Source organism: Nerophis ophidion, linkage group LG19 (genome assembly GCF_033978795.1).
Source record: "Nerophis ophidion isolate RoL-2023_Sa linkage group LG19, RoL_Noph_v1.0, whole genome shotgun sequence".
In the NCBI taxonomy this organism is placed as follows: Eukaryota; Metazoa; Chordata; class Actinopteri; order Syngnathiformes; family Syngnathidae; genus Nerophis; species Nerophis ophidion.
The window spans coordinates 31,993,618-32,006,449 of record NC_084629.1 but is presented as its reverse complement, the minus strand read 5'-3'; the positions used below and the strand labels follow the sequence as shown (position 1 = coordinate 32,006,449).

Below are 12,832 nucleotides of genomic sequence, written 5' to 3'. Positions count from 1 at the left end.
TCGCTCTGTCTCTTGTAGGCACATTTTTCACCCAAAGGCATTTTAGCCGCATTTCCATTTTGGATTTGGTTAACCACGGTACAGATAATCAGGCTTACTGACACCAGTTATTATTATAGTAACCAGGCAACGGTTTCAATTTGGTACACTTTTTTTTTGCTGTCTCCAATATTATGAGTGCCAAACTGGCCAACCTGTTTAATTTACTATCATAGAAACCAAGTCATGGCGCCGAAAACGAAAGCTTGGTTGAGTTTACCGATACAAACTAACTTCGGCAAATTACATTTCACTCATCTGTTTGGTTGAAAGCAGAACAGTTTGGAAACAAAAAGTATGGCAACCCTTTTCCCTCGTTTCCATTGCAAAACATGCCAAAATAACATGATATAACAAGATACAACACCCCTTGAGCTGTGTGCCTACAGCGAGCCTAATAGTGGGCACAGTGTCAGGGTTCTGCATTTCATTGTATTGCATTACCTTAAATTGGAAAGTAGCCTCCGCTAAAATAGCCAGCACATAGGCACATTACTTAGCAGTGGTATTTTGAATATCTATGATCCCACTGCTGTTAGCACCCTTTTTGTGGTGCCTGTCTAAGGTGGTGCTAAACTCCATTGGTCAACAGTATACTGTGGTTTACAACAAAAGGAGTCTTTGTCGCCAAATACATTTAATGTTAGCACTAGGGTTGTCCTAAAATATTCAACTATTCGGTTTGGAAGATTCTGATCGAACCATCAACCTTGCGGTTGAATCATTGCACATTGGACTCTCGCGACTGTGTTGGATCCATTATGGATTGATCTTTCACAGTATCATGTTCTCATATGTTCTCATAGTCATCAGTATCATCAGTATCACAGTATCATGTTCTCATAGTCATCATTGTCACCGACGTCCCACTGGGTCATTATTGTCACCGATGTCCCACTGGGTGTGAGTTTTCCTTGCCCTTATGTGGGCCTACCGAGGATGTCGTAGTGGTTTGTGCAGCCCTTTGAGACACTAGTGATTTAGGGCTATATAAGTAAACATTGATTGATTGATTGATTGACATTGTGACCCCCTCCTCTGTCCCTCAAGGTCAGTTGAGGGACGGACCCAGAGTTCCACATACAGCGGTTGTGTTGGGTGTCTGTTCTAAGATGGAGGACACAGCCCAAACTGAGCTGCTTCTGTTTGGATAAGAAATCCTTGTTACAGTACATAATATTTTTCAATGATCTGTTGGTCTGACTGTTACACTGCAGGCTGATAGAGCTAAAAACAAGTGCTTCATTTAAGTTTACCATTCCAAACCCTCCAACCTTGACTGTACCACTTGATGGAAAGCGTAACTGTTAGCTACTTTAGCAATTATTTACGTCTGTAAGTGTGGACTGTCTGCCTGTACAAGCTGGGGAGCTTAGCATATTTTTATTAGCTTTATTTAGAAAACTGTAGGTACTCTAACAACAAAAAAGTTCATCATACATTAACGCGAAGGAACAAAAATACCTCAGTCATGATTTTATGTGAGCTCAGCAGTCTGCAAAGCGTGTGATTTGGAGTGACTTTGACAGTTAAACATAAACATGATTCACTATTTTCAGGGACAGTTATTAGAAAGTGACTCATGGTCTCATATTACATAAGAACATGTTTTTTCCAAAGGTGATTTAATGGGTGTAACAGCAGCAGGACACCCTTTGAAGTCTAGTGGCAATTTCAGTTTGACGTCAGGATTGAGCAAATAAACTAACCTGACTCGACATCCAGGGAGTACTTATCGATGGCCAGGTTCATAGTCTGGTAGGCCGTGTTGCAGAAGTCCTCCAGGATCAAGTAGACTGTGGAGGTGACGCCCTGAGCCACAGGCTTGCCGAATTTCATCCGGCTATTGACCACGATACTTCCGTTGCGGAAGTTGAGGATTTCAAGGTTCTCAAAGTTACTCAGGTTGGACTGGAGGTAGGGCACAAGCTGAGGACAACAAGGATTGTAAAAGTTGTTGCAGGCTCTATAATTGAAGTCAATCAATTACAATGTACCAGTTCTAGGAAGCGCTGCTCCAACGCTTTGTACTCTGGCGAGCTCTTGTTAAACAGATCCTCCGAGAAGATCATGTTGGTCACCCGCAAGCTAAAGAAGACCATCAGCGCTCGACCTGGGTTAGCCGGCATGGCGATGCTTGCCGGGTCAGTACCATGTGACACGCTGAGTGGGAATCCCGTGCTGCCCTCCTCCGTGTGGTTGATCAAGCCGTAGTGGATCACTTCGTAGCTGGGGTCGCCATCTTCATCTGTAGTCTGGATCTAGCGGAAAATGGTAGAAAGTTGTCTTTGTTCTTACTTCCTGCTTGACATTAATACTTACCTCCTCCACAAGTGAAGGGATGACAAGGTCAGGTTGCTCCTCCAAAGCTGGTTTAACCTCAGGTACATTTGCAAAGGGTGACTCCTCTTCTGCAGACGCTGCAGTTGGTTCTGGTGTGTCCTGGTTGACCAGCAAGATATCGTTATCAGCAAGTTCATCTGTTGCGATCTCTGAAGCTTCTGGAGGTCCTTCCACTGAAGGCGACGCTTCTTCTGGAGCGGCTGTTTCAGCCTCTTCAGAATGCTTGGATTCACTTTGTTGACCAGCCTCACTAGCTACATCTGCAGCACCAGGAAAAAAGCCCTCTTCTGCTGTTTCACTTGCTAGGAGCTCCTCTGTGATGACGCCACTGTCCAGATCCTCCTCGTCCAGAACGACCACATCTTCCGCCTCTGCTGCCGCCAAAGTTGTGGTATCAGGCCACCACAGCAGGTTGTCAATGTCACCGGTGCCCGAGGCCTCCACCAATACTGGGGGTTCAGGCAACGTTATTCCTTCTTCTTGACTCTCAAACGGGGGGGCGTCCTCCTGTGTCTGCTGGTGGTGGTCCTCTTCTTCTGCCGCTGTAGTTTGCACAGTGTTCTCCAGCAGCAAACCCTCCTCCTTAATGCCTGGGTTAAACAAAGTCAGACTTGGCGTGGAAAAAGACAGCCAACTACACTAAAAGCTCAACTGTCTTTGAAGACCAGTTTGCGGTATTGTTTGTTTTTATGCTAAAGTCCAACATTTACTGATATGAAGATAAACATCACATGGATAAACACTTACTGCCGGTGTCAGGTGCCGACGTGGTGGCGACGGGAGGGGAAGATATATCAACGCTCTCCTCCAGGATGACCACATCGCTTTCCATAGTGACCACCGTGTCGTCTTCAGCCACCTCGGGGAGGAATTCGTCCCTCCTGACGTCTTCCATGACGTCTTCTGGGATTGGGAGTTCTGGCTCTGGTTCATTCTCAGGGCGGACCTGCATCGCAAACACCATGTCAAAATGATGCGAGGCCATCAAAATAACCCGTTTTTGCCTCCAACCTGCGTCAAGTTGAATCAGGGAACCTCTTTGAAGATTTCAATTAAAAGAAACTAAAGTAGCATAAACGTCGCTGCTGAACACATGTGCGCTCCTGTAATCAAATCCAGGGGATGTCAACAGATCACATAACGGCTTCAACATGCTCTTTATTTAAAGACTGGACCATTAACTGGAAATAATAATTGCCGCTTTGATTAGGATCATTTATTCACGGCAATGTATTAATTGGTCGTAAATGTTAATGTTGACACTATTCTGGCTGTGTAGAACATTGCTGTCAAAGTCATCCATGTGTCCAATAATGTCCTGATGAGCCTTTCAGCATTGTTCAAAACACCCATGAATATAGTTTTTAATATTTATTTTGACTGCAGAATATCAATTTTTTAAAAATTGTTTTCTTTAATGTTTTTTCTGCTTATTACTAGGCAGAATTCACAGGGCTCAGTCAAAGTAGCCCATGTGAATTATTGAACCAATTGAACTACATTTTATCTGTCAAGTAGATAAATAGCTTTTTTTTTATTTTTGGTCCTTAGTGTCATGTCTTGTGATCATGTTTTGTTTAGTTATGTTCTGTTTTGCTTAAGACTCCATAGTTTCCTGTTTTTGCACTTCCTTGTTTGCTTTGTTTCCATGTCTACCCATTAGTTTTCACCTGTCCCAAAGTCACGCACCTGTTTTCACTAATCATGTAACTATTATTTAAACCGAAAGTTGCTAGGAAGTCAACCTGGCGACGTTACCTCTGATACACTCCATAGTTATGCTTCTTGCCATGCCATGTAAGTTTTTGTTTCTTCATGCCACAGTTATCGAGTTTTATTTCATGTTCATAGTTTCTGCCTTTGTGCAAGTTTTTGTTCATTAGCCAAGTTTTTGTACTTCCGCCTTGTGCGCGCCTTTTGTTCCTTTTTTTTATAGCAATTAATAAATATGTCCTTACCTTCACGCCTTGCCCGCGCCAACTTTCCTTTGCCTTCCAGGAAAACAAACCTCAAAGTCCACGCCCTAACACTTAGTATACCACCTGATGGCACATGCGCACTACCAGGGTAGTGCGCATGACAGTTTGAGTATTTATATCAAGTATCGCAAAGAAAGTTTTAACATTATATTAGATTAGATTAAATTACATTAGATTAGATTAGATTGGATTAGAATAGATTAGATAGTACTTTATTTATTCCTTCAGGAAAATTTAAATTTTCAGCACATTCCCATTCAAGATCAGACAAACGTTACAGGGAGACAGAACAGGATCGCTGACGGGTCTGCCGGCTTCCAGCGCCCCTTACAAAAAAAGGTGAGATACAGGTAAACAAGTGGGGGGAATGGGAGAAAAAAAATAGAAGATTAAAATAAAATAAAATATAATAAAAAAATATCGGTCTAAGCCTGGGCCCTGGAGAGGGGGTCCAGACTGAGGCCAAGGGAAAAAACAACAACTCGTAGCCATATACACATCCCTCTCACATGTGTGTAAGAGGGAAACATCAAACATCAGTGAGTCAATTTTTTTTAGTGTTCCTCTTTCAGAGTTGGAAAGACATGTGAAAGACACTCCTGCCCTGTTGTGTTGAAAGCAACTGTTGCTGTCCTACAAATGCTTTTTATGTCAAATGTGGCACCAATCCATCTAATTATCTGATATCAGGATTCCGTGTTGCTGTGTGAAATTGGGAATGTCCTGTTTTCATCAGTGTTGTATGAACGACAGAGATCTACTGTGTAGTAATTGTGTGGGATTTCTGTGTGAAAGAAGCTTATGTAGCCTATGGGCTAGTGCGCCATTAGGGATGTCTTCTAATATTACGATACAATCACTGTGCTTATCTACCGTCCATTATGTTTCCATCAGCCCTTTTTTCTTGACATTCCACCCCAAAAAAATTTGCGTCCCCTGCCCAAAGTTTTTGGAACATGATATCGCCATCCAAATTATATTTTCCAAAGAATGTCTGAAAAAGCGCTGCAATCAGCGGAATCAAGGATTTGCTTTCAGCTTTTATTTACCTCCCAATCTGGTTTTCAATTAAGTTAACCACCAGACATATTTAGAGCAGCCCTGAAGGGACTTTGCCGCACAAAATAAAAGTCAGACTTTGTGAGATGCTATCGTCTCGGTCTGAACAGACGGTGCTATAAAGTGCGTTGGCGGATTATTACAGCAAAGAGCCAAACAAATCCGCTTCATCCTTTTGCCAGTGAGCTCATCTTTGTTACCTGCACTGGTGCAACAGGTTAACACAAACGTCACAGTCATACTCTGCCACCTCCCCTATTGGGTTTATTGAACTAGTTCTTCAGGCCTGGCTTTGCATTTGTCTATTTAGTAATCTAGTAATCCATAATGCTTGTCTGTCAACACCAGAAATAACTATGTTACTGTATTAAAAAAGTACTTAAGCCGAAAACCAGTGAAGGGTGGGACGATGTGTAAATGGTAAATAAAAACAGAACACAATGATTTGCAAATTATTTTCAATTTATATTCAATTGAATAGACTGCAAAGACAAGATACTTATCTTTCGAACTTGTAAACTTTATTTTTTGAAAATATTAGCTCATTTGGAATTTGATGGCTGCAACATGTTTCAAAAAAGCTGGCACAAGCGGCAAAAAAGACTGAGAAAGTTGAGGAATGCTCATCAAACAGTTATTTGGAGCATCCACAGGTGAACAGGCTAATTAAAAACAGGTGGGTGCCATGATTAAGTATAAAAGCAGCTTCTATGAAATGCTCAGTCATTCACAAACAAGGATGGGGCAAGGGTCACCACTTTGTGAACAAATGTGTGAGCAAATTGTCGAACAGTTTAAGAACAACATGTCTCAACGAGCTGTTGCAAGGAATTTAGGGATTTTACCGTCTATGGTCCGTAATATCATCAAAAGGTTCAGAGAATATGGAGAAATCACTGCACGTAAATAGTTAAGCCCGTGACCTTCGATCCCTCAGGCAGTACTGTATCAGAAACCAACATCAGGAACACTTCAGAAAACCACTGTCAGTTCATCGCTACATCTGTAAGTGCAAGTTAAAACTCTACTTTGCAAAGCCAAACCCATTTATCAACAACACCCAGAAACGCCGCCGGCTTTGCTGGGCCTTCGCTCATCTAAAAAGTGGTCTGACGAGTCCACTTTGGAAACTGTGGACGTTGTGTTCTCCGAAACAAAGAGGAAAAGAACCATTCAAATTTTTATAGGCGCAAAGTTTAAAAGCCAGCATCTTTGATGGTATGGGTAAACTTGCACATCTGTGAAGGCATCATTAATGCTGAAAGGTACATACTGTATAGGTTTTGGAGCAACATATGTTGCCATCCAAGCAACGTTATCATGGACGCATCTTCTTATTTTCGCAATCAGACCTGTCTCTCATTGAAATTGTGTGGCACATTACGAAGCGTGAAATACGACAACGGAGACCCCTGACTGTTGAACAACTTAAGCTGTACATTAAGCAAGAATGTGAAATAATTCCACCTAAAAAGCTTCAAAAATTGGTCTCCTCAGTTCCCAGTGTTGTTGAAAGGAAAGGCAACAGTGGTAAAAATGCCTCTGTGACAACTTTTTGCAATGTGTTGCTGTCATTATTTTTTGTGTATTCAGAATTTAATTGTGTATTCAAGTGAATATAAGTTGAAAAGAATTTGCCAAAATCATTGCATTCTGTTTTTAATTACAAATGACACAACGTGCCAACTTGACTGGTTTTGTAAAAACACTGAAATACTAGATTGTCTTAAATAACTGAAATAAATAAACACTCTCGGAAAGCCCACTAGTTTACTTGTTTTGTGTTTCGGACGTTGAGAGTAGGACATACTCTGTTCAGTGGTCCTTAAACGCTCCTTGGAAACACCTCCGTGTATAGAACGATCACTCGGTTCTGAAAGAGCACAGCTTGTGTACAACTGAATAGCTTATTTGTCAGACACTAATGTGTTTATATAAGTTTGGTATGGGATATGTAATTTCTAAATAAGGAAAGACATACAGTAAATGTCTCTTTTTTCATGTTAACATTTAAGCTAGCGAGCGCTCGTCCGTCTGTGAGGATATCAAAATCATGGTTTTTCAATAAGTTTTAAACCAGTTCAGAAACATTAAAGTATCTCCCAAAATTGAGTATACTACTCCCATTAGAGCAGGGGTCGGGAACCTTTTTGGTTGAGAGAGCCATACAAGCCAAATATTTATAAAAGTATTTCCGTGAGAGCGATATAATTTATATATTTTTTTTATAACACTGAATACAACTATATGCGTGCATTTTTAAGAAACACCAACATTTTTAGAGTATAAAACATCTCTTATTATTTTTAATAACATTGTTATTCTGAGGCTAACCAAAAATAAATAAAATACTTCTTACCATTAATGCGACTTTTTGAACAGGTGCGGTAGAAACCGGATGGATGGATGAAAATGCATGAGCATGTTTTATAATTTGAACGTTATTTTTGACACTGTGATTACCAGTGGAATTATTCATTACTTATCGTGTTAAGCAATGTCAGCTAAGATTTATCTGAGAACCAGGTGCAGTCATCAAAAGAGCCACATCTGGCTCTAGAGCCATAGGTTCTCTACCCCTGCATTAGAGTGTCCATTCAGTCACCTTATTAAAAAAAAACTGCCATGCGGCCAAGTTTGTTCTTCATGTTGAAATTCATGTTTCCCTTTATAGAACTGCAGCTTAACAAGGTATACTGTTATTAAAAAGCTTGCAAAATGCTTTCCTCGTCACGTTACGTTCACTTACTACAGTCTCAGGGGATTGCGAAGTTTTAAAGTACAATTGAATACCAAGTGAAGTTTCATGTCAAAATGATGGCGGTTTTAAAGTAAAAGTACTAAAGTACCAAAGATTATCACACACACACACTAGGTGTGGTGAAATGTGTCCTCTGCATTTGACCCATCCCCTTGATCACCCCCTGGGAAGTGAGGGGAGCAGTGGGCAGGAACGGATGCCGCGCCCGGGAATCATTTATGGTGATTTAACCCCCACTTCCAACCCTTGATGCTGAGTGCCAGCAGGGAGGCAATGGGTCTCATTTTTTTCTAGTCTTTGGTATGACTCGGCCGGGGTTTGAACTCCCAACCTACCGTTCTCAGGGTGGACACTAACCACTAGGCCACTGAGTAGGTGGCCTAGTGGTTAGAGTGTATAAGGTGATTTAAGAACATAGGAAGTGTTTATTAGAGTGTGTAGATGGATTATAAACTTGTTAAATGCAAATGTTATTAATAAGAATTATAAAATAAATCACGTCCCTGCTTTGCGGAAATTCATCTGCGTTTTTCACAATGAGCAGCGAGAAGGGAAAAAAGGCACAGCATTTTTAATAATTTACCACATCTGTGTTTTTATGGGTAGACACGTGTGTTTATAAGTCATCTTTTGATGCATTTCGTTGTCCACCAACACATCAGTCAAAGCGACAGGTAAATGACTCGTGAATACACTGGCTGTATCTTTTTGTTTGTATAAGCTCAGGGTGTCCAAAAGTGTGGACAAGTACAGCCTGGGGCTTTTTTCTTTAGCAAAAATGTAAACATACAACTAAAAGGCATAATTTAACAATAACACGCTGCACTAGTAACTAATACAAATACAAAGCTTTGTCTTTAAATATATATATATATATATATATATAAATATATATATATATACATATATATATATATATATACATACATATATATGTATATACACATATATATATATATTTATATACACATATATTTTGCCTTATTAAAAATTAATAATGTGGGAAAAGTTTTGACTCCACTTGTCTACTTCTGTACTCCATTTACCTGGGAAGTCGGAGCGAGGAGTGACGTCACAGCTGAGTTGTGAGCGTTCCGGTTATGATGTCGGAAATCAAAATGGATGGTGGATAAAATATCTTTTATCCACCAAAGATATTTTTACGCTTGCCTTGTTTAAATACTAACATCTTATAGGCAAACATGCAGCCTTCAAACACGGTGGCTGAAGAGAAAACCCAGGCACTTTTGATAGCGATGTAGAAGGTATATACCACATGAAAAAAGTGTAGTTTACACTAACGTAACGCCACCAAATATAAATATACAACAATGCATTGTATATGACAGATTTAATGCGACAAACGGTTATTATAGAAGATGTCATTGTTTACATCCAGGGTACCTATATTTGAAGCAAAGTCTGTATTGGTGAGAATCTTTTGATTTTCCATGTCAGAAATCCAACCTCAAGCGGCGTTTCAGTTGAAATTCTGACTAGGAACTTGGAAATTCTGACTTTCCAGTAGTTGACTTGTAATTTCTTACACAACTTAATATGTTCTACAAAACAACCTCGTTACCTTTGACATTTGAACCAATACGCTAACAATTCCCGGTTCTGGGGAAACAGTATCAATTTTTGGTATTTTTGTGTGTGTTTATAATTGTTTTTGATAATAAAGCATTTTTTTTATTGCAACAATTAAAAATTTGCTGATTATTATCACATTGCTGAGTGTCGATTACAGTTGCAAGTCCAAAATGTTAGGCGGAAGTAGAAAATAGTTTCTGGTTCGGTGGCCAATCAGTTAAATTTTTGTTGTTTTGTTGCGCCCTAAAAAGTGTTAATAATGTAATTATTGCACTTATTTCGCACTAGCTGTTTGATTGTAACGCGCAGTTTATTTGTAGCTTTCATTAACAATTTAGAAGGTGTTGAAATCGCCATGTAAAATTGCAAATACTAATCAGTAGCATGTCATTAGCAAAACCAATGTATGTGATGTCACGCCCCACCCAGGAATTATGTGAATCTGTGCCCAATAGGACCAGTGGGATTCAATCTGTACCAAAAATAAACCTGATGTACCTACAGTTTAACTTTATGGTGTTTATCCAAATCACCACCAAATTTGGCACGTACATTTCGGGGACTGACAAACACGTGTGTACAGTTTGAGCAAAAAAAATGGCCGCCTTCAAGCTAAACAATTTAGAAATTAGCATTCCATAAGTCATTGACCATTTATCTAACAAATATTGGAGGATATTTGTCTTAAATCAGGGGTGTAATCCGGCCCACGAACAGGTTTTATTCGGCCCGCTAAATGAGTTTGAAATGTATGAAAATGAGCCGAAATTTTTGAATGTACAAAACTACTGTTCTAAATGTGTCCACTAGATGTTGCAATAGCAATTATTGGTATCTTTACAGATGATACTACATATGTTAAAAATGAATAAACTACATGATGTTAGTGTACCAGTTGAGGAAATTGAGCAAACTACATAAATAACATCCTGTAATTTGATTTTGGTATTTTTTTTTTTCTTGATAGATTGATAAGGAACACCAACTGACTGATGAACATCGTCACATAATTTATCCATAAAGTATTAATAACGACAAATAAAGATAGAATACAATTCACCGCAACATTTAAGTTTAAAAAATAAAAACATATCATTATGATTTGTACATTTTCAGAATGAAGTTGTCATTATTTTTAAGTTATCGTGCCGTGATTTTACCAGTCAGGCACACTTGGGAGTAGATTTTTCTCCAAGTGGCCCCCGATCTAATATGAGTTTGACACCTCTGTCCTAAATGTATGGGGAAATGGCTTAGAAAGTATTTTGACTACCACAGGGGGCGCCACAACATAGTTATGAGTGTAGTGTGCTCGTGACCACTCACCGATGTTTCTCCTGCAGCATGGACCGTCTCCGGGATCTCAGACACTGTGGAACCAGCAAGAGGAACCATCATTAATACAAGCTGACACTTAAAAAAAGCACCAATGTGGCCGTTTCGAATCAGAACCGACACGACATGTTTAACGTCACGGCGCTGGAAAGCCCTCCGTCCTGACAGCGTCACCTTCGAAATACCCGCAAAATCTGCAGAGCACATCAGCCTCTGCGAGACAAGGCCGTCGCGCCGCCCAAACCCTACGCTCTTCTGAGCCGCTCGTCAGACCATATGATAGCTATTAATCCGGCACGTCCGAGCCTATAATTCATGCGAGCGTCTCATGGGCATACGACTGAGCGCGCAGGTTCTCTCCCCCTGAGTCGAGGTCACGGATAAATCTCTTGGGTGTTATTGCTTCCGTCAAAGTTGATGAAAAGACGTGGCTCGGAGCCGAAGAGAGGAGGCAAACCTACTTAGCCGACAGATGTGCTACCTTGCTGTCAAATAGAAGATGCAAAAATAAATCAGAATCTCTAATTTCATGTCCTTGGGTCAAAGACGGGGACTAAAACCGCAGTTAGGTCACACACAGTCCTCAAACCAACCACTGTTCATTAAATATGCCCCACTTTTCTTTGAATAAAATGTGCGAGAGCAGACAAATAAGAAACAGATGAGCGCATTAGAGATGTTTTCTCAAGCGTCGTCACGGCGGCGTCTGCCGAGCCTCTGAGAGATGACACGTGAAGGTTTGTGTTGGAGGCTGCCGCCGCTACGCCCACACGGTGATGTCACCATCAACAATACACACCGCTCTCCAAGGCATCCTTCAGGAGGTCCTCAGTGACAAAGGTCTTCAGCTCGCTGATGGCGTAGACCAAAGTCGGGTGCTCTTTGACCTCGCGGTAGGAGTTCTCCACCTGGTTGGACTGGAGGGTCAGGTAGTCCAGTTGATCACCGCTCACGCCCGCGCTGTCCACCACCAAAGTGACGGCGTAGTCCACGATGATGCCTTCCAGCCTGGGGGAACAAAAGGTGCAAAGATAAGCTACTGAAATTAAATTTGATTTTTAGAACTCCTCCTTGCATCCAGGCCTCTTACAGACTGAGCCACTGCTGCCCCCTGGGGGCACTTATTACAGTACAAAAGCATTATTTTGGAAGCACTAAGAGCTACTTTTCACTCTTTTCTTCTCTGTAAGATTACAACACCACAGCTGAAGGTTAAATATTTGTCTTTGCGCCCCGTGTGTATGTTTTAGCTGTAAGCATTTCACTGCCAGTAGCAATGTTAGCTGCTAGCTCACCGTTCGAGCATTTCCCTGCCAAAAGAAACACTAACCGCTAGCACACTTTCAGCGTGAGGCATTAACTGCCAAAAGAATTGTTAACTGCTAGAAACAATGTTAGCTAGGGGCATTTTACAGCCAATAGCAGTACTATGACTAGACTAAGACTATTTCTATGCTAATGTTAGCGGCTAACACTAATCACAAGTTACCTGGGATTTATTTTATTTTTTGGCAGGTTGAATGGTTAGCACCTCATTGTTTTTGGTATGAGTAATTTGGTGCTACAGTGTGTGAATGTTGTCTGTCTATATGTGTTGGCCCTGCGTTGAGGTGGTGACTTGTTCAGGGTGTACCCCGCCTTCCGACCGGATGCAGCTGAGATAGGCCCCAGCAACCCCCCGCGACCCCGAATAGGACAAGCGGTAGAAAATGGATGGATGGAA

General features: G+C 40.9%; 1 protein-coding gene across 1 annotated transcript in view; it reads right to left on the bottom strand.

Moving 5' to 3' along the window:
• The window catches only part of impg2a (interphotoreceptor matrix proteoglycan 2a), a 47,755-nt gene that overhangs the window by 18,312 nt on the left and 16,611 nt on the right, over positions 1–12,832 (bottom strand). The window contains exons 11-16 of the mRNA XM_061879844.1: positions 11,909–12,117; positions 11,101–11,144; positions 3,130–3,328; positions 2,362–2,972; positions 2,037–2,300; positions 1,749–1,968 (exon numbers count right to left, since the gene is read on the bottom strand). Of these exons, the coding sequence (XP_061735828.1) occupies positions 1,749–1,968; positions 2,037–2,300; positions 2,362–2,972; positions 3,130–3,328; positions 11,101–11,144; positions 11,909–12,117 (1,547 nt within the window). The remainder of the gene's footprint in view (positions 1–1,748; positions 1,969–2,036; positions 2,301–2,361; positions 2,973–3,129; positions 3,329–11,100; positions 11,145–11,908; positions 12,118–12,832) is intronic.